General features: G+C 37.7%; 1 protein-coding gene across 1 annotated transcript in view; it reads left to right on the top strand.

Moving 5' to 3' along the window:
• Positions 1–22207, top strand: part of PDE10A (phosphodiesterase 10A) — a 247023-nt gene that overhangs the window by 220380 nt on the left and 4436 nt on the right. Inside the window, exons 18-20 of the mRNA XM_058534019.1 lie at positions 4257–4429; positions 16290–16401; positions 20289–20369. Of these exons, the coding sequence (XP_058390002.1) occupies positions 4257–4429; positions 16290–16401; positions 20289–20369 (366 nt within the window). The remainder of the gene's footprint in view (positions 1–4256; positions 4430–16289; positions 16402–20288; positions 20370–22207) is intronic.

Genomic DNA, 22207 nt, shown 5'->3' on the forward strand with positions numbered 1-22207 from the left:
AGAGTAGGGAGCATCAAAGAGGTTAAGGAACTTGTCCATTGTCACATAGCTAGTCAGTGGCAGAACGAGATTAAAAACCAGAATTGCTTGACTCCAAAACTTGGGTTCTTAATTACAATACTATCATTCTTCTTTGTACGTGTCTTGCTGTAGTAGGTGATTATATATCAAAATCAGTATTATATATCTTTTAAAGGCATTCTTGTTGTGAACACTTGATGCAATTAGTTGCATCATTGACTTTTTTTCATGGCGAAGCCCTTGAATGATTCAGCCCCTGCCTGTGGCTTCCTGTAGTTGTGATTTACAGCCCAACTGGGGCAGGATTGCTGAGAGGTAAGGCCTGGACTGTTGGCACACAGGTACTGAAATCTGAGCTCCAGTGCCCTTCCCTAAGAATCTCTTTTATAGAGTTAAGCAGCATAGGGCTTGGCAGGGAATTACTCCTGATAAATAATAATTTAAAAGCTGCTGAGGAAAGGTTGGTCAGTCTGCCCTTCTGCCTCCAGTCTGGCCTACCTGCAGTCCACCTTGTTGCCAGAGCGATGGTTCTGAAACCCGACCTCATCGTGTCACCACCTTATGTAAAATCATCAGTGGCTCCTTGTCATCTTCCAGACAGTCATTCAGTTCTATCGTAAGGCCTTTTTTTTTAAGCTCTGTTACTTTAATTCTCACTGTTTCTCTGTTGCAACAGTTTGCTTTAGCAGTACTGAAATTTTGGTAGTTCCCACCAAACGCATGTGGTCTCATGCTGCTCCACGTACACCTTCTACCGCTCCTGCTTCTGCTACGGGTCCTTCAGAAATCGTGTCCCCACCTGGGAGAAGCCTCCCGTGTTCTTCCCTAGTCCTCCACTTAACTCAGTCACAGACACCATTCTGCTCTGCTCTGTTCTGTTGTGTGCTTATATGCTTCTCTCTCCCGCTAAAGTGCCAACTGCTTAAAAAATGAACTTCTGTTGTTCAAGGCCTTGGCTATAGTTGGTGCTAAACTGCTGATATCCTTACACAAAGTGAAAGGCTACGGCTAAATATCTGCTAAATAAAGACGCATGTTCTTCACTGTGTCATGGGAAAGATACAGCTGTGGCAAGAAAGAAGTGTTCCAGCTGTGAATGAGGGTGCTGAGAGTCCTTAGTGTTGTCATGTCTGGGAGCCAGGAGCGGCCCTACAGATCATCCACTCAGAGTGGGCCCCCGAGGAGTCTTTCAGCCCCAGAGCCAAGTTGAGCCTTGTTTACCTTCTCTAATATCGCACAGATCTCAGGACTGCAAGTATCTGCAAACAGAGTCCACTCGTGTGCTTCCCCCGAGATAAGAAGTCTATGCTGCTCACCCGGTGTTGGGTTTTAGGAATGTTCCTGGGTATACAGTGCTTGTTATTTCATGTTTGATTGATTCAAAGTGGGATCACCTGCCTTGAAGTAATATAACCTCAAAAAATGTAACCTGGGATATTAACTATAATACATTCATCAACTGGGATATTAAAGTATTACTTTGTGAGGTTTTACTATGTTATTAACTAATGTGAAATTTGAGCTTTACAAAGATTTTAAGCCATTTATCTGTTGAGTTTGGTTGTTTATATCTCCCTTATTTTCTCATGTTTTGGTAGGAGCAGAGTGCTGATAAACATATACTAGATTCTCTTGAAGAAAAGGGGGTCGTTTTATTGTTCATTTATTCATTCATCCCCTTTACTCTTGTAAAATACTAAGGAGGCAGTAAAAGCATCCTGGGTACAACTTTTCATTATAAAGGTCCTCCACTGAACTTTTTCTACCACATTTCCTCTACTATGGAAAAGTAATAAAAGAAATCATGAATCTGAAATAGCCAGCAGAATATGCCCATCCTCTAAAATGGGTTTTATTTTGTCTTAGATCATGGATACTTTTCAGGATCTGATGAAAACAAGTACTTATGGATGGCACATCGGCATATTATAGATAGTTAAGTAATAGTTGCAGTGAGTTCATAACTCTGTGGTCCCCGAGAGAACTAATAGACCAGGCTAAGAAGTCCCTGTTTTAGAGAGATTTACAAAAAAAAAATTTCAACAGCATGCTAGCATTTTTTTTGTGTGTGTGTGAGGAGATCAGCCCTGTGCTAACATCTGCCAATCCTTCTCTCTTTTTTTTTTTTTTGCTGTGGAAGATTGGCCCTGGGCTAAGATCTGTGCCCATCTTCCTCCACTTTATATGGGATGCTGCCACAGCATGGCTTGCCAAGCCGTGCGTCGGTGTGAGCCCGGGATCTGAACCAGCGAACCCCGGGCCACTGCAGCAGAGCGTGCGCACTTAACTGCTTGCGCCACCAGGCCAGCCCCTAGAATATTTTTTAGACACTATAATTTCACGGTTTATGGTGACAGAGAGGATAAAGCATGTAAATATGTATTACACGTGATGCTCTTCAGGCAGCCTGCCGATAGCAGATGTCTGCATGAGGACCAACCAAACGTGCTCTGATTTGAAACATGTTTATGAGGTGGGGGCACAGGTCACAGGGCATTGAGTGATAAAGCAGAGACCAGCTGCTTCACCTGAGTTATGATCAAATCAAAGCAAAGCAGATTTCACAGCAGGAGTCAGAGAAAAGACTTCCTTCTTATAACTTTCCACAATAAAATTGTAGGGTTGAGGTTGGAAGGGGCTTAAAAGGTCCAACCACCTGCCCAGTGCTTGAATCCCCTCCCCTGGTCCCCATCGGTTACTAACCAGCCTGTGCTTGAACATCTCAACCCACGGTGTCTCTTACATGTTCCACATGGTAAACTCTGAACATTTAGGCGACTCTGCCTCTTGTTGAGCTGAAGTCCATCCTTATCATGTCTGTCTCTTTGGCCCTGTTGTATTCATGAAAGCTGCTTCAAATGAGATTGCATTACTAAAAGTACTGAAATGAACAGTGTCTATAAGCACTACAGTTTCTCTTTAGTCAAAGAAAAATCTTGTTAATGTTTCAGCAGATACCTCATTTCAGATAGATATCAAAGATTTATTTAAATTTTATAATTTCAAAGTGAAATCATGTGTTTGAAACTGCTTTATAAACTTAGAGCATTCTACAAATTTAAGGCCTTACTGTTATTATTGTCAGGAAAATAACCAACTAGAACTAATACCATTTGCTACATTTATCATAAAATAATTTAACTATTTATGAAACCTTAAGAATAAATAATACAGAAAGATTCTGATGATTGAAAACAAATGGTGCACATACAGCCTATTTCAGAGTAATAGGAAGCAGACGATGTCTTATTGAGATGTCTGATTTTGTCAAGAAATATACGTTAATAATTTGAAGTTGTTAATGTATTTTGTCAGCCAGTAAATGTAGCTTATAAAGTGAAAATAATTAAAAATCAACTTGTGTTAGGACTATGTTGACTAAAAAGGAAATAATTAAAAATAATTGATGCACCCACAAATTGAATGCATTTTAATCATCTCAACCTTTTTTGCTTGAACAAAAATGACCCATTTTTATCTCAATTACAAATAAAAACTTTAATTGTAAAGTTTTTAAAAGATTCATAGACAAAAGAATAATTCTGAGATATTAGAATCCAAATGACCAAAGTTTTGGTCTTGTTTAGGGTGGTGATCTGCTAGCTATGCCCCGTCTCCCCTGAGGACAGAAGAAGAGAGCATAGCCCTACAGTTTTTTCCTCTCAGTGATTCGTGTTTTATGTAAAATTGTTCTTGCCTATAGGGAGAGTTTTTAATATGCCTAAATAAACTTTATTTTGAGGTTGTGGACCATTTTCTCCCCGGATACAGAAAAAGTAAGTTATTATTCTTTAGACTTGCTGAAGTGGACAAGGATATAAATGACTTTTTAAGCCCATTAATTTCCAGTATAATATAGAAATTACTAAAGTTTTTAATTCGTTTAGGAGGAAAAGTCTTTTCTTTAAATATTTTACATTTTCCAGTTCTTTAATTACTTACTAGAAATACCAAAAACTAGGTATATATTTAAATCACTGGGATTTTGTGGTAACAAATACTGTTACTGTAGTTTAAATAGTTCATTTAAGTGGTAGCTTCATTGTTATAGCTTAAAGAGAAACCAAAACGTTAATTTCATTAGTCATTTCAGACTGTTGCTTTGTTCCCTCAAGACTTGTCATTTGTGTGCCAATTGCAATTGACTGACTATATTGTTTGGAGTCACTGAAAATGTCATGAGGTTAGAGCTTGTGCTTGTTATTGGTGGTGTTTATTTGTATTTTTTTCCGTAGTTGGAAGGGCACAATATCTTCTCCACCCTGAGCTCCAGTGAATATGAACAGGTGCTTGAAATCATCCGCAAAGCCATCATTGCCACGGACCTGGCTTTATACTTTGGAAACAGGAAACAGTTGGAGGAGATGTACCAGACTGGATCGCTAAACCTTAATAATCAATCACATAGGTAAAAATAAATTTTAAAAGTTTAGAAGCCCAGGAAATGTTATCTGGAATAAATTTATGTTTAAAAACAGAAATGCAGTTTGGGATAAATTTATATTTGAAAAAGAAATGTAAAGAAATGCATGTGATTTTTTTTGTTGTGTTATGTGCACTTTGTATGTTCTTTGGATATTTTATTATTTGACAAAATTGCTGACAGTATATTGTGAGGATAATTAAAATATGAATTGGAACTTAAACTGGTCACACAGGAGTGGGTGCTTTTAAAGGGAAGTCATTTTCCAAGAGGCCTCTCCTTGAGTTTATCACTCTAGGGCTTGGTCATTGGCCTCACAGACTCAAAAGCAAATGAAAATGGATTCATTTTTCAGAATCCAAATCCTATTAACCAAGCTCATGTGATTGATGTATAAAACTGGAATTCCATTTTGTTGATCTACAAATGTATGTTCTAGATAAAAGCATCAAAATATTGGTATTCTGTGTGGTTGGAATCACTTGGCAAGTCAACTGGCAATTAAAAGTTTGTTTCACGAACATAGAGTCTGAACAAGGAGAACTAGATTACTTAACTGTTCTAATGGCATCAGTCTAAGTTAGTCTGATTGCTTCCTTTCTGAGAAGGCATGTCTTGCAAGTAGATTCAGAAATATGTCAGGTGCATTCCTTGTGAACCCGTCCACCCATCTCTATACTAGATCTCAGTCCACTGGCTAAACCACCTCTCCTTCTTGTCAGCTTGTACATGGGTTCCACCAGCTTTTATTGCTAGGACTTTGCTTTTGCTGTTTCCATGTCTGACCAAGTCCATCTTAGGTGATGCCATCTTTATCTTTAGATTTGTGAACATTCATTTCCTGGTTCTATTCTAGTCTTGCTGAACGTGGGTCTGTTCTCTTTGTTCAGATGCTTTACATTCCTCTTCTGTGATCCATTAAGTACTGATTGTAACATTCGTTTTAGAGGAACCTCTCTTTTCAAGTTCCTAGAAGCCATTCACTCAGGTAGCCCAAACACAAAACATTAGATTTACAGATGAATATAGATATGTAATAAAGTTTACCTCTTCAAGAATGAGATATCCATATGATATAATGATACCCATGCCTTTGATTAAGCAGCAATTATTGGTGATTCAATTTACCTTCTAACGGGCAGATCCAGATTTTGTGGAGCTTGAAAATTACACAATTTGGGGAACCTTCTTTAAGGAAAACAATAGAAAGATATCTTATTTTCACATAGGGCAGTCTGAACACTGAATAAATCTGAAAGTGTTTCCTCTGCTTTTATCCTCTGAAAAGGGTTATGGAGAATTGGTATAATTTCTTCTTTAAATATTTGGTAGAATTCACCAGTGAACCATTCTGTGCCTGGTTCTTTCTGTTTTGAAACGTTATTAATTATTGATTCAATTTTTTTAATAGATATAGGCATTTTCAGATTGTCTGTTTCTTCTTGTGTGAGTTTTGGCAGATTGTATCCTTCAAGAAATTCGTCCATTTCATTGAAGTTATCAAACTATGGGCACCGGATTGTTCATAGTATTCCTTGATCATCCTTTTAATGTCCATGGGATCTGTAGTGCTGTCCCCTTTGTCATTTGTGATATTAGTGATACATATCCTTTCTCTTTTTTTCTTAAACTGGTCAGAGGCTTATTGATTTTATTGATATTTTCAAAGAAACGGCTTTTGGTTTAGTTGATTTTCTCTGTTGATTTCCTATTTTCACTTTCATTGATTTCTGCTCTAATTCTTCTTCTTATTTCTTTCCTTCTGCTTATTTTGGATGTAATTTGCTCTTCTTTTTCTAGTTTCCCAAGTGTAAGCTTAGATTATTGATTTTAGATCTTCTTTTCTAGTATATGCATTTTAATGCTATAAATTTGCTCTAAATATTGTTTTTACTGCATCTCACAAATTTGGTTATGTTTTTATTTGCATTTATTTCCGAATATTTTTTTCTCTTGATTTTTACTGCGGCCTGTGTGTTATTTAGAAGTGTGGTATTTAATCTCCAAGTATTTGGGAAAGATTTTCCGGCTGTTTTTCTTTTACTGATATCTAGTTAATTCCATTGTTGTCTAACAGCATACATTGTATGATTTCTTTTCTTTTAAATTTGTTAAGGTGTATTTTATGGCCCACAACATGGTCTATCTTGGTGAATGTTCCATGTGAGCTTGAAAAGAATGCCTTTTCTGCTGTTATTGGATGAAGTAGTCTACAGATGTCAATTATATGCTGTTATTTGATGAAGTTGTTGAGTGCAACCATGCAACAGATTTTTTGCCTGAAAGATCTGTTCATTTCTGAGAGAGGGATGTTGAAATCTCCAGCTGTAGTAATGGATTCATCTATTTCTCTTTGCAGTTCTCTCAGTTTTTGCCTCTCATATTTTTATGTTCTGTTGTTGGGTGCATACTTGTTAAGGACTGTTGTGTCATCTTGGAGTATTGACCCCTTTATCATTATGTAATGCTCCTCTTTATCCCTGGTAACTTTCCTTGCTCTGAAGTCTGCTCTTTGTAAAATTAATATAGCTACTCCCATTTTCTTTTTTTTTTTTCGTGAGGAAGATCACCCCTGAGCTAACATCCATGCCAATCATCCTCTTTTTTTTTTTTTTTTTTGCTGAGGAAGACCGGCTCTGAGCTAACATCTATTGCCAATCCTCCTCCTTTTTTTTGTTTTTTCCCTTTTTCTCCCCAAAGCCCCAGTAGATAGTTGTATGTCATAGTTGCACATCCTTCTAGTTGCTGTATGTGGGATGCCTCCTCAGCATGGCCAGAGAAGCGGTGCATCGGTGTGCGCCCAGGATCCAAACCCGGGCCGCCAGCAGCAGAGCGCGTGTACTTAACCACTAAGCCGTGGGGCCAGCCCCTCCCATTTTCTTTTGATTAATGTCAGCATGGTATATCTTTCTCCATCAATTTACTTTTAATCTATATGTGTCTTTATATTTAAAGTGGGTATCTTGTAGACAACATATAGTTTGGTCTTGTTTTTTGATCCACTCTGACAATCTCTGTCTTTTAATTGGTATATGACATTTAAAGTGATTATTTATATAGTTGGATTAATATACTTGTTATTGTTTTCTATTCTTTGGCCTTGTTCTTTGTTCCTATTTTTGTCTTCCACTCTTTTTCTGCCTTTTCTGGCTTTAATTGGTCATTTTATATGATTCCATTTTGTGTCCTTTCTTAGCATATCAGCTATACTAATTTTTTTTAGTGGCTGCCCTTAAGTGAAAGATTTTTTCAGAACTTAAAGCCAGTAAGAACATGAAATTTTGCTCAATATCTTTAGTCATAAGGAAAAACCAAATTAAAACCACAGTGATATACCACTACACATTCACTGGAATGGCCAAAATTAAAACGACCTACAGTACCAAGTGTTGACAAGTACGTGGAGCTACTGAAATACTAATATTTTGCTCATGGGAGTATGAAGTATACAACTGCTTTAGAAAATAATTTGGAAGTTCCTTATAAAGCTAAGTATATGCTTACTCTGTGACCTAGCAGTTCCACTCTTAGGTTACTCAAGAGAAGTGAAAGTGTTACTATGTTCAGACAAAGACTTGGACACAAATGTTCACAGTAGCATTAACCATAATATGTCCAGACAGTAGACAACCCAAATGTCCACCAACAGGTGAATGGATAGACAGTTTCTGGCATTTATACAGTACAATACTGTACTATTCAGCAAGAAAAAAAATTAGGAACTGCTAATTCATTCAACAACATGGACGAAACACACAGGCATTATGTTGAGCAAAGTAGTGCATACCATAGGAACACATTTTTATGACGTTCTAGAATAGGCCAAACAAATCAATAGTATAAGTGATTGGGATAGAATTCAAACTGGCAATTGTCAAGGGAGGATGAGGGACATTGCCTGGGAAAGGGCAGAAGGGATTTCTGGGAGATCAAAAGGCTCTTTGTCTTCATGGGTGTGGTAGTTACGGACTGTATACATTTTCACATTCATTGAACCATATACTTCAAGTTTACGCATTTCATCTATATAAATTACACCTAAATTAAAATATGAGAGATAAAATTATACAATCTAGAAATTTGATTGTGTGATAAAATATGAAACATTTTTGTTTCAAGTGTTTTTTTTTTCTTAAACAAGATAGACTATGTGAATTATAGCAGTATGCCTTTAAATGAAATCATTAAAAAAAAGATGGAATGGTCCTTAATTCACCAAGTGACATCAAATCTCATTTCTGTGAGGTGATTAGGAGTTGATAAGCTTATGGAAGCAGTCCACAGAATTCTGCATGGTCATGAGTAAGCCTTTCATCCATATTAGAGTTACCAGTGAGTGTAATATACACACATTTCACGTGGCTTTAGTAGCCTTTCGTAGATTTCTTTGCGGGAGATTCTGGAATGATGTATGTAAGGAATTGCCTAATTGGAACCCTGCTGTGTTGTCCTAGGAGATTGAAGGCATAGAATTCACACAGGAGGCTTTTTCAGACCGGCTCAGAACTGCCCTCGAGGCTGCTGAAAACCCTTCTTTTCTTCTTCTCTCCATTTTCTAGAGACACTTGTTACACTTGAGTTAATCCAGACATCATTGCCCCTGTGACTAGGATGTATATCCCCCCGCCTGTCCTTTTCATAGACACGGGTCTGCTCCAAAAGTCCCACACATGACATCATCTGTATCTTGACAGCTGTTTCTCCAGCAGGAGCCGAAGTTTGCAGAGAGATATTTTACCACAGTGGTAGAAATAGGTCAGTTGGGTGCTGCACAGAATGGACAGATACCATCTCCGAATTATGCTAGTTTTTATATCTGACTCTTCATTTTCTGGCTCGAGCAATTCCTTTTCAAAGAAACACGAACAAGTGCTCTCTTCCCTGATTCCACTGGCCTTAAACGCTGATGTCATCCCAGGGGCAGGTGCCCCCAGTGCCAGCTGTTCCTCAGTCACCATAGCCAGGGGTTCAATGATTCACCAAAGCTGTTTTTTCTCTATTGGTTAAGGTGTGGTCTACAGGCTAGAAATATATGTTTAAATATATTTTTATTCTGTTTCTGTTATTCTACTGTTTACCTCTGCTTATTAACATGATATCTTTCTTTGATTCTTGTTCTCTTTTGGGATTCAATTCCAGCTCCTCTTTCTGGTGTGGGCATTTACTTCGACCCACTAATTTTTTCTCCTCTTATGTGGAACCATAATTTTTTAAAATGCATGTTTTTTAGTAGGTTGGTAAATAAATTTAGTCTGGTTTGTTTTCTACCTTGAATAAATTAATTTATCTGATATTGTTGGAATGTTTGTAGTTAAATACATGATAATATTTCTTGGGTAATTTTTGGAGATATTAATTGTAATTACTGCTTTGAATAGTTGACAAATGGCAGACCGTGGCCTCTCCCTTTATACCTAGAATTAATACTAGAATGTAAAAAAGATGTCATTCATCTGAGGAAATCAATGGCAGACTTTGGCTAAGAACTGAAGTTGCCTGATATTGAGAGCAGTGCATCCTTTATTTAAATTAAGAATCATTGTATTTCTAAACCATCAATAGACAAAGAAATTAAAGTAGTACTTAATAAAAGCCTTTTATTTAGTTACATGTGCAAATGCACTTGAAGCTTAAAAATGGTTACATGGATATCTTTTCTTCACTATCAATTATTTTCTGAAAAATTAATATTTAAAGTTAGTATTTTCCAGAGCAGTTCTCAAACTGTTGATAGTCTCTTTATTTATTTTGTGTTAAAATCAGGGTAACCACACTCCCCACTTGGTCTGGATCATTCTCAACTAACATCTGTTGTCCTGATGTAATTATATCGGTGCTCTTTTTCACTCCTGAAACTATCGGCTTGGACATAAATCATATGGTATAATATCCTCGTTGTGTGTAATCAGAAGATGGAACATACTGGAAGTCATCACATTCTAGACGTTGGTTCACTAGTGGGGCCCAGAGTGATGGGTAATTGTGACATAGTAGGTATTCAGTGTGTCGAGTAAACAAATAATCCAAAATGGCAAATAGTAAAGAGTGTAGGTTTTATCATGTAATCTTATACTCATATTCTTGATTAAGGACATTTTGTGTTTTGATAATTTGGCAATATTTTATAAGTACTGATGAAGCTGGAGATTTGCCCTCCTTGGCACCCAGTCCCTTCTAGTATTGGACAGTATCATCTCAGATATCTGAGATATTAGAGAACAGGATTCTCTTTTTTTTTTGCAAGTATTCTCTACAGTGTGACAGGTAATCATTTTACATCGAAGATATAATGCATTCTAAATAAAGGCAGATGGCCTCATGTACTTTTAGTGTTTTATCAGTTAGGAAAGCATTTGCTCTAAGGAAGATAAATTGTAATGACCAGTGGCTTAAAAATATAGGGTTGTATTTTTTATTACATTGTAAAAAGTCTGAAGATAGGTAGCTGCTGTCTTCAGTTCAGCTGCCCAGTGATGCCGCGAAGAAACCAGACTCTTTCTGTTTTTCTGCTCTTCATCCCTGGCATGTTGGCTGTTACTGGTCTCTTATTCTTGGGTCAGCTGGACTTTACCCAGGTCATTCTCTCATTGCATGGCTCTCTTGGTCTTTGTTCCACTTATTCTGGAGCTGAAGGTCACTTATATTCTCTTGATCATTGCTGGAAGTCCTAAGTGTCTGACCCTTGCTCCCTACCTGCTGTCCTTACCAACGGTCCTTGCCACCTGCCCTTTTATTGACTGTTATACCTGTGTGAACTTGACATTGTGGCCACAACTCTGCTTAAAGATACTAGGTCAGTTTATTATGTTTTACTTTGAAAATGAAACAACCAGAGACCAACTGTGTATGAAAGTCGTTGCTATGTGTCTTTCAAATGCAGATGAATAATTCCCTTTTATATTAGACATACATAGCTTAGTTTTCAGAAATATCTTACATTTGATAATGAAGAAGTTCTTGAAACTTTTTAAATAGCAGAGCCAGGTAAGTGATTTTAGGGTTGCAGAAATGAATTATTAGACAAGTTTAAGTCTTAACTTATAACAGGGGACTTGCTAGTGATGTAACAGATAGAGAGGAGGAGAAACATAGGGAACCACAGAGAGAAACAGGAATTGTAAACTAATTGCTTTCTTTACTGAAATTTTCCTTCAAAACTCTTTCTCTCCCACAATTAAACACAACTAGAAGTTAATGTCATGTTTGAAAACCAACTCTAGACTCGAGCCAAGGGTAGGCAAAGGGTAGCTTTATTGTTTCTCACTGAAACTGTGATCATTGTCTCCTTTTGATTAAAAACTGACCAGAACGTCCACAGAAATCAGAGCATTATTCTTGAATTACAGCGTTGTTCTTGAATTACATTACTTTCCTAATAGAGAGACACTTACAGTCTTGCCTGAGGACCACTTCCGCAAACTAATGGGGTTTAAGCTATGAAATCAAATTAAAGCATACTTTTAAATATGAAAATGACAGATATATGAGTGGTTGGTAGGTTTTATAATTTCTATTTCCATGTATTTCATGTTGAAACTGCCTTCCTCAAACATGTATTTTAAAAATAAGCGAATTTCAAAGTTTTGTATCCCTGAGAGCAATAGGAAACATGCAAATGAGAATGTTTATTCTCTGAATCCCAGGGAATAGTTGTGCCCTTCAAAGACATTCCTGTGCCCCGCTTCTTCCAAAGTCTTTCCTTAATTTAGATTTAAGCACACATCAAAGAAAGGGTATAATATTAAACACGTGAACAATTCTTCAAACAATTCAGAAACAGAACTAGAAAAGTTGTGTACTTTTGCATAGCTACTGCTATGTATTTCAAAGGACAAGACGTGTCTGTGTGGTGTGTTTTATTCTTAGACCGTGACATGGTTGCCACTAGCCTATTTTGAATGTGACAGCATCCTTCAGTCTTTACCTGCTGTAGTAAATGCACAAGGGCCTCATTCTGCTGAGTATGTTGTGTGTTTCAACTGAAGAACTTGAAATGTGGGGAAACTGAGTTCTAAAGTGACATCACTAGTGTCTTCACCTGTAAGAGTTTTCAGCTCTAGGAATAATACAAGGATTTTGTTAGGCAAGTAAATTTTAAGTTACAATATTTTTTAATAACAGTAAATCCCTCTGTGATACTCCTTTGCTCAAGATTGATACTTTGTTCACATATAATTTCTTTCTCCTTTTTCTTTTTGGTTTTTTTTTCCTTCTCAATGGTATTTTTAAAAGAAGCAACATATTTAGGGTTCTATGAAATGAAGGGTTGAGAAGTTACATTTAAAGTTTATTTTAGTGAGATCACCACTCTATCATGGTTATGCTTATATTAAGGAGTTATCATTCATGTTATTGAAAACAGTAAGATTCTAAAATCTTTTCTGTGGTTTTGGTTCTGCAGCTGGGTTGTCATAACTCCTGTAGATGTTAACATATTTCAACCTGGCTCTCCCTCTAACGTCTAGAATCCTCCTACTTTCCTGTCTCCACTATCGTCATCCTAATTCAAGCTGTCATCATCTCTCATCTGGACTACTGGGGTGTTCACCTCAGTTATCTCTCCGCATCCTCTCTTGCCCCCCTACAATTCCTTCTCTACCAAGAAGACCTGAGGGATCTCTTTAAACCATGTTTCATGTCACTTGTCTGCTCACAGTCTCCAGTGTCTTACCATCAGACTTGGAATAAAAGTTAAAGTCCTGGCTTGTCTCCAGACTTAGCGGTACCGCATGTTCACCTCATTCCTACTTTTCAGCCAGACTGGCTTTCTCGTTGTTCCTAAAACACACTACACGCACTATCATCTCTACTGGAATGCTCTCACAGATCTTCATGTTTTTGCCTCTTTTTAAATATTTTTTACACAGACTTGTTTCATGAAATTTTCTAACTTATCATTTTCTGCTTCTCTCCACTAGAAGTAGTTCTACAAGATTAGCATCATTTTGTTCGTTGCTGTAACTGTGCTTGATTCATAACAGGCATTAAAAACCTTTTGGAATAAATGAAAATAGTCAAACCCCCTAAAATTACTTGCCTGAGAATCGTCTGTAACATAGGCGTTGTGTGGAGCCCTTACTTCATTGTTCTTAGTGACAAGGTTCTACAAAGTCAAACCAAGAGTAGTCAGCATGATCTCCATCCCTCTCACAGTTGGTTATTAGAACACGTTGTGAATTAGGGATCTATATGAGTTGGGTCTATATTCCATTCATGGAAAGAAATAAAACCATTCCAGTTCAGGTTAATATTTCTGGACAACCATGACCATCTACCATCTAACTGATTTGTCATTGAGAGTAAAAAATGAGTAATTCTATTTATTAAAGGTATTTAATACAAAATTTATCTGTTTTATTTGCTTATTTTTTTGGTTAAGAGTAAAATAACTACTGTTAAATTGTTTTGTCTAAGTAATTTTTATTCTTTTTTTTTTGGTGAGAAAAATTTGCCCAGAGCTAACATCCATTGCATATCTTCCTCTTTTTTTGCTTGAGGAAGATTAACCCTGAGCTAACATCTGTGCCAATCTTCCTCTATTTTGTATGTGGGATGCTGCCACAGCATGGCTGATGAGTGGAATAAGTCTGCGCCTGGGATTCCGGACCCACTAACCCGGGCTCCTGAAGAAAAGCAAGTGGAACTTTAACCACTCGGCCATGGGGCCGGCCCCTTGTCTAAGTAATTTTGACAGCTAAATCTAAATGGTAACTAGTTCATGATCTTTCCAACCATAGTAATAGCAATGTTACCAGTGGAATCATTTCCAGTGGACAAATTGTTTTCATGTGTTTTACCGTGTCCCATCCTATGAACATTTTTTTTGTTTCATAGATTTATGAGATAAGAAATCTTTTTTAAGATAAAGCTTATTAGAATATTTAGCCAAGAAAAATAACTGTTGTGGTTTTTTTTTGGTAAATATAGATTGAATGAGATTGAATTGTTTCAATGTCATGAAATAATTGTTTATAAACAGAATAATAGTTTTTTTCTTGTTCTGTTTCTGGTTAAATGAATTTACCTGTTGAGCAAACAGGTAACATGCTCATTCATTTAGAAGCCCAAATCCAGAAATAAATATTCTTCCTTTAAACCACAAAGTGCTTAGGAAACCACCTCATCAAAAAAATAGAGTTCCCTGGGGCCAGCCCAGTGGTGCAAGTGGTTAAAAACATGCACGCGCTCCGCTGCTGGGGCCCGAGGTTCGCGGGTTCGGATCCTGGGCACGCACCGACGCACTGCTTGTCAGGCCATGCTGTGGCGGCATCACATATAAAGTGGAGGAAGATGGGCATGGATGTTAGCCCAGGGCCAGTCTTCCTCAGCAAAAAGAGGAGGATTGGCAGATGTTAGCTCAGGGCCAATCTTCCTCACACACACACACACACACACACACACAAAATAGAGTTCCCTGATCATTTTAAGGGCTTTGGGTCTTCACATGGCATCTATTTGGGTCACAGGAAGGGTACGAATAAGTCTCATCAATGTTGATAAGGTTATCTCATCTTCCCTGTTAGAGACATGATACCTTTGACGTGTGTCTTTATGAAAAGTAAGGCTGTGGAAAAGATCATTTAATCAGGCAAATGGGCTAAAGGAATTGGGCTGATTGGAAATAAAAGAACCTTGCAACTGATTGGCATCAAAGACTTGGGTAGTAGACAAAGGAGCATCTCCCAGGTGTCCAGGAACCTTCCCTTCAGGGAGCACAACTAAACCGGAAACTCTGCCAGTGTGACAGAAGGACACTCTTAAAATGCTGTCTGCCCTGGTCAGGACGGGCTCAGGACCCAGGACAGGATGATGCCCTCAGATGGGGAGTGTCTGTGGACCTACAAGGAGTGAGGCAGCCATTAGCAGCAATGGGTTCCTAAGACTAATTAAATTTAGGTACGAGCTGGAGACAACATCCAATGTCGTCCCAGTTGTTATACAGTTTTGTGTCTTTCTTGATAATTTACCTTTTAAAGTTACGTAGTTTGCTTCATAAAAGGCAAAGTCAGTATGTTAAAATTCCTTAATAACTAGTGCTTAGTGCTGCCATTAAGTGTAGACTTCATTTAGGGTAACCACCTGTCACTAGAACAAATCCTCTGAAACTATAGTGGATATGGCTGTTTGAATTCTTCGAGCAATTTTTCTTTTTCTGCAAAAGGAAATACTAAACCAAGCCATATATATATATTTTTTTTCAAGTCGGACATGGAACACACCATTGTGAATGCAAAGCAACTGAAAAAGAAAACTCATTTCAGTTGGGAGGTTAGAGTTTGCAGTGTTTGGAAACTGCTCCCACTGCATCTGTTGTCTGCACGTGGGGACGCGAGAGAGGATGCTGCAGACCTGCGTCTACTCTGGCCTTGTCTTGAACTGCTTCCACCTTGGAGAAGTCATTTCATTTCTTTGCACCTTAGATTTTCCTTCTATGAAATGAAAGAATTGGGATAGATTTTTTTCTTTCCACTCTAAATTTCCAAAATTTCATGAAAATGAAAATCTGGTCCACGGCTATAAAAATGTACCAGCAGATTTGGATGGTAACAGAGCTGTCCCCACACTGTATTTGATTTCTGCAGTAATGAGGCAACCAGCATATATGATATACTCTTCATGGAACCAGTAATAGAAGTGACTGATATTCTTACAATTAAATGAACAAAATGTTTTTTAATTCTGCTTTTCTTTCCTTCCTGTTAGTTGTATCTGCTCTGTAATGTGGTCCTTCCCTCATCATGAAGTAATGTCAACCTAAGTCTCATTCCTGAAAATGCAGAAGTCTTTCTGGTTCTTATTACAAATGTACAAGTGCTGCACTGACCAGTTTTGTATTGTGTTCTAGAGACCGTGTCATTGGTTTGATGATGACTGCCTGTGATTTATGCTCAGTAACAAAACTGTGGCCAGTTACAAAATTGACGGCAAATGATATATATGCTGAATTCTGGGCTGAGGTATGTCCTTGCTTTTTATATGAACATAGATAATGCCAACAAATGGAAAAAATTTGGAGACAAATTAAATAAATGGATAATTTAGTAACAAGATCTTAGTTGTTCATGTGGCTAGTTATTTCAAAAACCTATGGTCAGTCACATACGATGAAGAATTTAGAGTTTATGCACATACAAAGTGAGAACAATCATTCTGTTACATCTGACTTGAATATGTGTGTAAATTATCTGCTCTCAACTGAAAGAGTTCAGGAACTTATTCACTGAACAATAGTGCAACAATTTCCCTTATTTAATAGCTGATCTTTTGTTCATTCATTCAAAAAACATCACTGGTCATCTATTTTAAGACAGTCACTGGAAAAAGTAAGAAGGAGTCACAATATCACGGGTTATATATGCCTGCAGTTGAAAATTCAGGAGAATAATCATTTTGTACCAAGACATACAAGATTATGTAAATATACCAAATAGTCAATTTAACTGCAATTATGAGTTCTGTAGAATATGTGGGATATTAATTCATGATGCTCCTGATGTGTGAAACAAACACGTAAATTACTTTCATTAACACCTTTTCTTGACTAAATTATCAGAAATGTGCGTTTAACTCCTCAGTTTTCTTTCTGATTTGTCCATGAATAAGCAGAATGGAATTATCTTGTTTAGATGAATCCACAATTACTTAGGTTGCTGCATGTTCAAAGATTATGTTGTGGGGGGAAAAAAAACCTACAAAACCTTTGGGTACCTCATTTGGTTTGAAGAAATAAAAGTAAATTTGGAGGTCAAAGAGTTTGGTAGTTGATGATCAAACCATATATCTCACCCGGATAGAAGAATGTATGTAAAAAGTAAAAACCAGCAAATCATTCAGTTGAAAGTGTAGGAGAAATGGTTTTATGTTGAATTGTTTCATAATGGTAAAGCCAGTTCGTTATACTCATGGTGGTGTTCTCTACAATGCCTTATGCGCTGTGTGTGCATACTCCTGCGTGTTTTTTTTTTTTAATTTTAGCGCACGTGTGTGTGTCAGAACCTAGTTACTCTCAGACTCAATTAGGAAGGTTGTTTTCAATGTATGTGTCTGAACAGTAATATTTGACTTTATCATCACAGTCAACTTAATTTTCATGTGTGTCCAAAAGTAATAATCCTGAATACATTCTGTACATTCTATATGTACATCACTACAAGAAAATTGGTCAGAAGCTAGCTTATTGTTTTGCAAATTATTTCATTTAACTATGATGTATTTCATACTTTAACAACTATATTTGTATTCTAAAATATGAATCAAAATGTGACTGGTATGTAGTACAGATTTCTTTTCTCTTTCTGTTCCTTGTTGGTGAAATAGTCCACAAAGATCGGTCAAGCTCCCAACATATTCGCAGGTACCCTCTTCAAGGACCTCATCGTCCATGGGAAGAAACAGGAATACAATCGCCATGTCCTGCCAGTTGATCTCCTAGATATTCATCAAGTCCAGTCTCCCCTCCCATCCCCACCATCTCTCCCCTACTCCAGACCTCCATCAGATTACTGTAATGCCTGGATTATTGGAACATTCTAACTGGCTTCCTTGCCCTTATCTTTTAGAATCATTTTAACAGTAATTAAGAGTGTGGTCTTTGGTGTCATGTGGCTTGGGGTTAAAATCCCACTTTGGCACTTAGGATGAAACCTCGGCCAGTGCTCTGGCTAACCTCTATGCCTCAGTTGCCATAATTGCGAGATGAGGGTTACTTTAATTCTGATTCTATCATTAGCCTGCTTGCAACCCTCTGTCTCTCCGTGCTCTTGTGGTAAATACAAAAGTCATGAACTTGATCTACAAAGCCCACTGCCTCTCCAGGCTGTTCCATGTCCCAGCCCCTCTGGATTTCTTTTCCTTTTTTTTTTTTTTTTTGTGCTGAGGAAGATTCACCCTGAGCTAACATCTGTGCCAGTCTTCCTCTATTTTGTATGTGGGTCACCACCACAGCATGGCCACCGACAAGGGATGTAGGTCCGTGCCCAGGAACCAAACCCTGGCCGCCAAAGTGGAGTGCACCGAACTTAACCACTGGGCCACGGGACCGGCCCTGGATTTCTTGATTGAAGTCTCTCTGGTTGTCATCTAGGTCTCTGACTGTCCTGTGCCGTTTCATCTGCCTAGAGTGCTCTCCTTCACCCCTGCACAACCCGTTCCTCTCCAAGCCTCAGAATAGATCCCTTCTCCGTTGTGTGCATTCCACAGGACTCAGTTGTTCTCCTTTTTAGCATTTACCCTTATTTGTAAGTGCCTATTCAAATCATTGTTTATTTAAAATCTTTTTACTTATTGTACTTGTAAAATCCTTGAGAGCCAGGGGCCTAGTTAATTTCACTCACTTAGGATAGAAAAGAAAAGAAATTGAGAACCACTGATTTTAGTACTTAAAGTGATAACACTAGTGCAAAAGCTGTACTTGCAGTGTCTTTACATTGTTGGGACAAGTCCCTGTGTCCTGTACATAAAAATTCTCAGCGAGGGTTATAGCAATTGTTTCCAGACCCCACTGTAGCAAATCAGAGATATTGTTAATTCTGTACTTCTGATTGCTGAAAACAAGCATAATTAAAATAATTAACACTAAAATAATAAAGCAATGTGATGGAAGAGTAGAGTATTAGGGAAAAAATTAGAGAACGTTAAGGAAGAAGATTTTAATCTTTAACGAATAAATAAAAAGGGTAAGATAAGTTTTAAAGTCTATAAAATGGGGATAATATCTAACTCACAGTATTTCATGAAGATTAAATGAAATAATATTTACAAGTTACTTAGCCCAAAGCCTGCAACATAGCAGCCTTTAATAAACATCTATAATTATGACTTTATGCTCATGTATTGCCAGTCACATTGCGTCTTTACTAACACGTCTTAGCAGACTCTTGTTGATCTATCAGTATGTCTCTCTAAAGCCTCGCTTCACCCAGTTCAATGTACGTGAAAAATCTTTTGAAGAAGAGGTGAGAGGGTCCGGCCCGGTGGCTTAGCGGTTAAGTGCGCACACTCTGCTACTGGCGGCCCGGGTTTGGATCCCGGGCGCACACCGATGCACCCCTTCTCCGGCCATGCTGAGGCCGTGTCCCACATACAGCAACTAGAAAGATGTGCAACTATGACATACAGCTATCTACTGGGGCTTTGGGGAAAAATAAAAAGGAGGAGGATTGGCAATAGATGTTAGCTCAGAGCCGGTCTTCTTCAGCAAAAAGAGGAGGATTAGCGTGGATGTGAGCTCAGGGCTGATCTTCCTCAAAAAAAAAAAAAAGAGGTGAGAAAAAGGCCTTTCGGGGGCCGGCCCCGTGGCCTAGCGGTTAACTGCGTGCACTCCGCTGCTGGCAACCCATGTTCAGATCCTGGGCGCGCACTGACACACCTCTTGTCAGGCCATGCTGAGGCGGCGTCCCATATAAAGTAGAGGAAGATGGGCACGGATGTTAGCTCAGGGCCGGTCTTCCTCAGCAAAAAGAGGAGGATTGGCATGGATGTTAGCTCAGGGCTGATCTTACTCACACACACAAAAAAAAAAGGCGTTTAGGTTCTTCCATGTTTTGTTTTTTTTCCGCCTCACTCTTGACTATATCTCCTCTTATTATAACTTGTACTAACTGCTGCAAAATGAAACCAGAAGAGCTGGCTGGGTTTCTGGTAATTCACACAGGAGAACATCAGGATAATTACCAAACAATGATACATTAAGTTTTTTATTATTTTGACATTTGTTCAGGTCAATAACCAGAAACGTTATTTGTTTAGGAGAAAATTAATGAATAAAGGGAACAACTCATTAATACCAAAATTTCATAACTGTTTTTAAGTTGAGAGAGCGTGATTTTTCCCCTTTTTATCGTAGGGTGATGAAATGAAGAAGTTGGGAATACAGCCTATTCCTATGATGGACAGAGACAAGAAGGATGAAGTCCCACAGGGCCAGGTATGAATTATGTTGTAAAGTCAAATAATTCAAGGTGGTCATAAAATCATATATGAATAAAAAGCATACACTATCTTACAGGACCCAGAACTACTTGAGATCATCTCCATTTAGATGGAGTTTGGGGATAGTAAGACCAATGTTAGGAAATCCTAGTTGGATTTAAAGAATTTACAACGACTCCCGTCACCCGTCTTTCTACAGATGTAATTGCAGGAAACAGGTTTCCTTTTCTGACTTGAAATAGAGGAGATGGATGAATTTGAATTGTTAATATTTTTCACAAGCAGAAAATGTGTTGTCATTGGCTGTACAAAGATATTTTTTGGAAAGTAACATTATAGAGTTTGGGTAGGTCGGCTTTTCCTAACAAATAATGCATAGCATTTTAGTACATCTCAAGTTTTGTCTTAACAAAAATTGACATTAATTATTCTCTTTCCAGGTCTCCCTGCATAATTCATGTTATTTTTTTGACGTTTTGAGAGCTCTTGTGCCTTGTTAGTTTTGCATGTGTGCATGTGTGATGTGATATTTCTCAGATTACAGTCGTTTTAAACTACCCTTCTTCTAATGTCGTAAATAAGGAAGTTAGTTTTGGACAAATATTTATAATATAGAATTCAGTTTAGAAAACATTTTAGAAAATTCAAAGGATGATGGTTTTGGATAAGTTCTCAAATTTTCCTACTTTATTTCAAGTACTTTTATTAACTGTTAATACAAAAGTGTAGGCAAGTCCATAGCTCATAGAGGCACCAGCACAGCAAGAGGCTGTGTGTTTGTCTCCTCCTCGTTGGCTTCAGTGAACAGTGTATTCATGTCCTTACCCAGTTTTTCTGATGGATGCTCCTTGTTCCCTCTTTACTGAATGCACACCTGACATGCCTGTCATGCATGTTACGTGTGTATGTTGCAGCTTAGTTTCTTTTCAATATTGTTTATGGACCTGGACGATATATGTACTCAACAGTGATCAGTCTTTTGCTGTCTGGTGTCTGCTTTTCATGTCACGTTGTATAAGACCTGTCCCATCTTGAGATTATTTAAATATTTGCCTAAATTTTCTTTAGTTACTTTTTTTGTGTCATCACTTTATATTTGATTTGTTAATTCATTTGGAATTTGTCTTGTTATATGGCTTAAGATGGGGGTCTAACAAAGTTCTTCGTTCCAGGTGGTTAAACAGTCATCCCAACAGAATGCAAAGGATAGCTGAAAATGTCATCCGAGGATGGGCTCTGTCCTAGTTTATTTAAGAGAGTAGTTTGTTTTTTGCCAAAATTTCAGATCCATTTACAGTATGAGAGAGTTTTAAATAAAATATTTCTGTGATCAGCTAATATTTTACCAACTATATTGCTTATGAATTGTGATTACTGTGTCATTATTCTCTGCATTAATAATAAAATAGTCTACTTTCCAATAATTAATTTCTTTCTTGAGATCGTCTACTCCATGACGTCTGCTAAATATTAAAATAAGAAAGTCTTTGCATGAGCTATAAAGTTAAAGATGGAAAAGCATAGGCATTATTCTAGTAAGATTACTGTGATGATAGACTTCACAAGAGCAGAAAACAGAAAGGGAACAAGTAGATTTGATTCTTCCATATCCTTTGGTGCATCTCATTGAAGTTTAGTTTTTTAAAGAAATTGATAAGCCGTGGTTTGGGGGTCACCTCATCCAAGGAGCCAATTTTATCTTGTATGTATTGTCAACTACATGGGCAGTTATGTATACCTAGACAAGCTGTGTACTCTGGTGAATAGCATAGCAGATCTTTTACGTGTGGCCGTCAGTAGGCCATTCTGAACCAGCATCACTTATTCGCACAG

This window comes from Diceros bicornis, chromosome 39, assembly GCF_020826845.1.
Source record: "Diceros bicornis minor isolate mBicDic1 chromosome 39, mDicBic1.mat.cur, whole genome shotgun sequence".
NCBI lineage: Eukaryota > Metazoa > Chordata > Mammalia > Perissodactyla > Rhinocerotidae > Diceros > Diceros bicornis.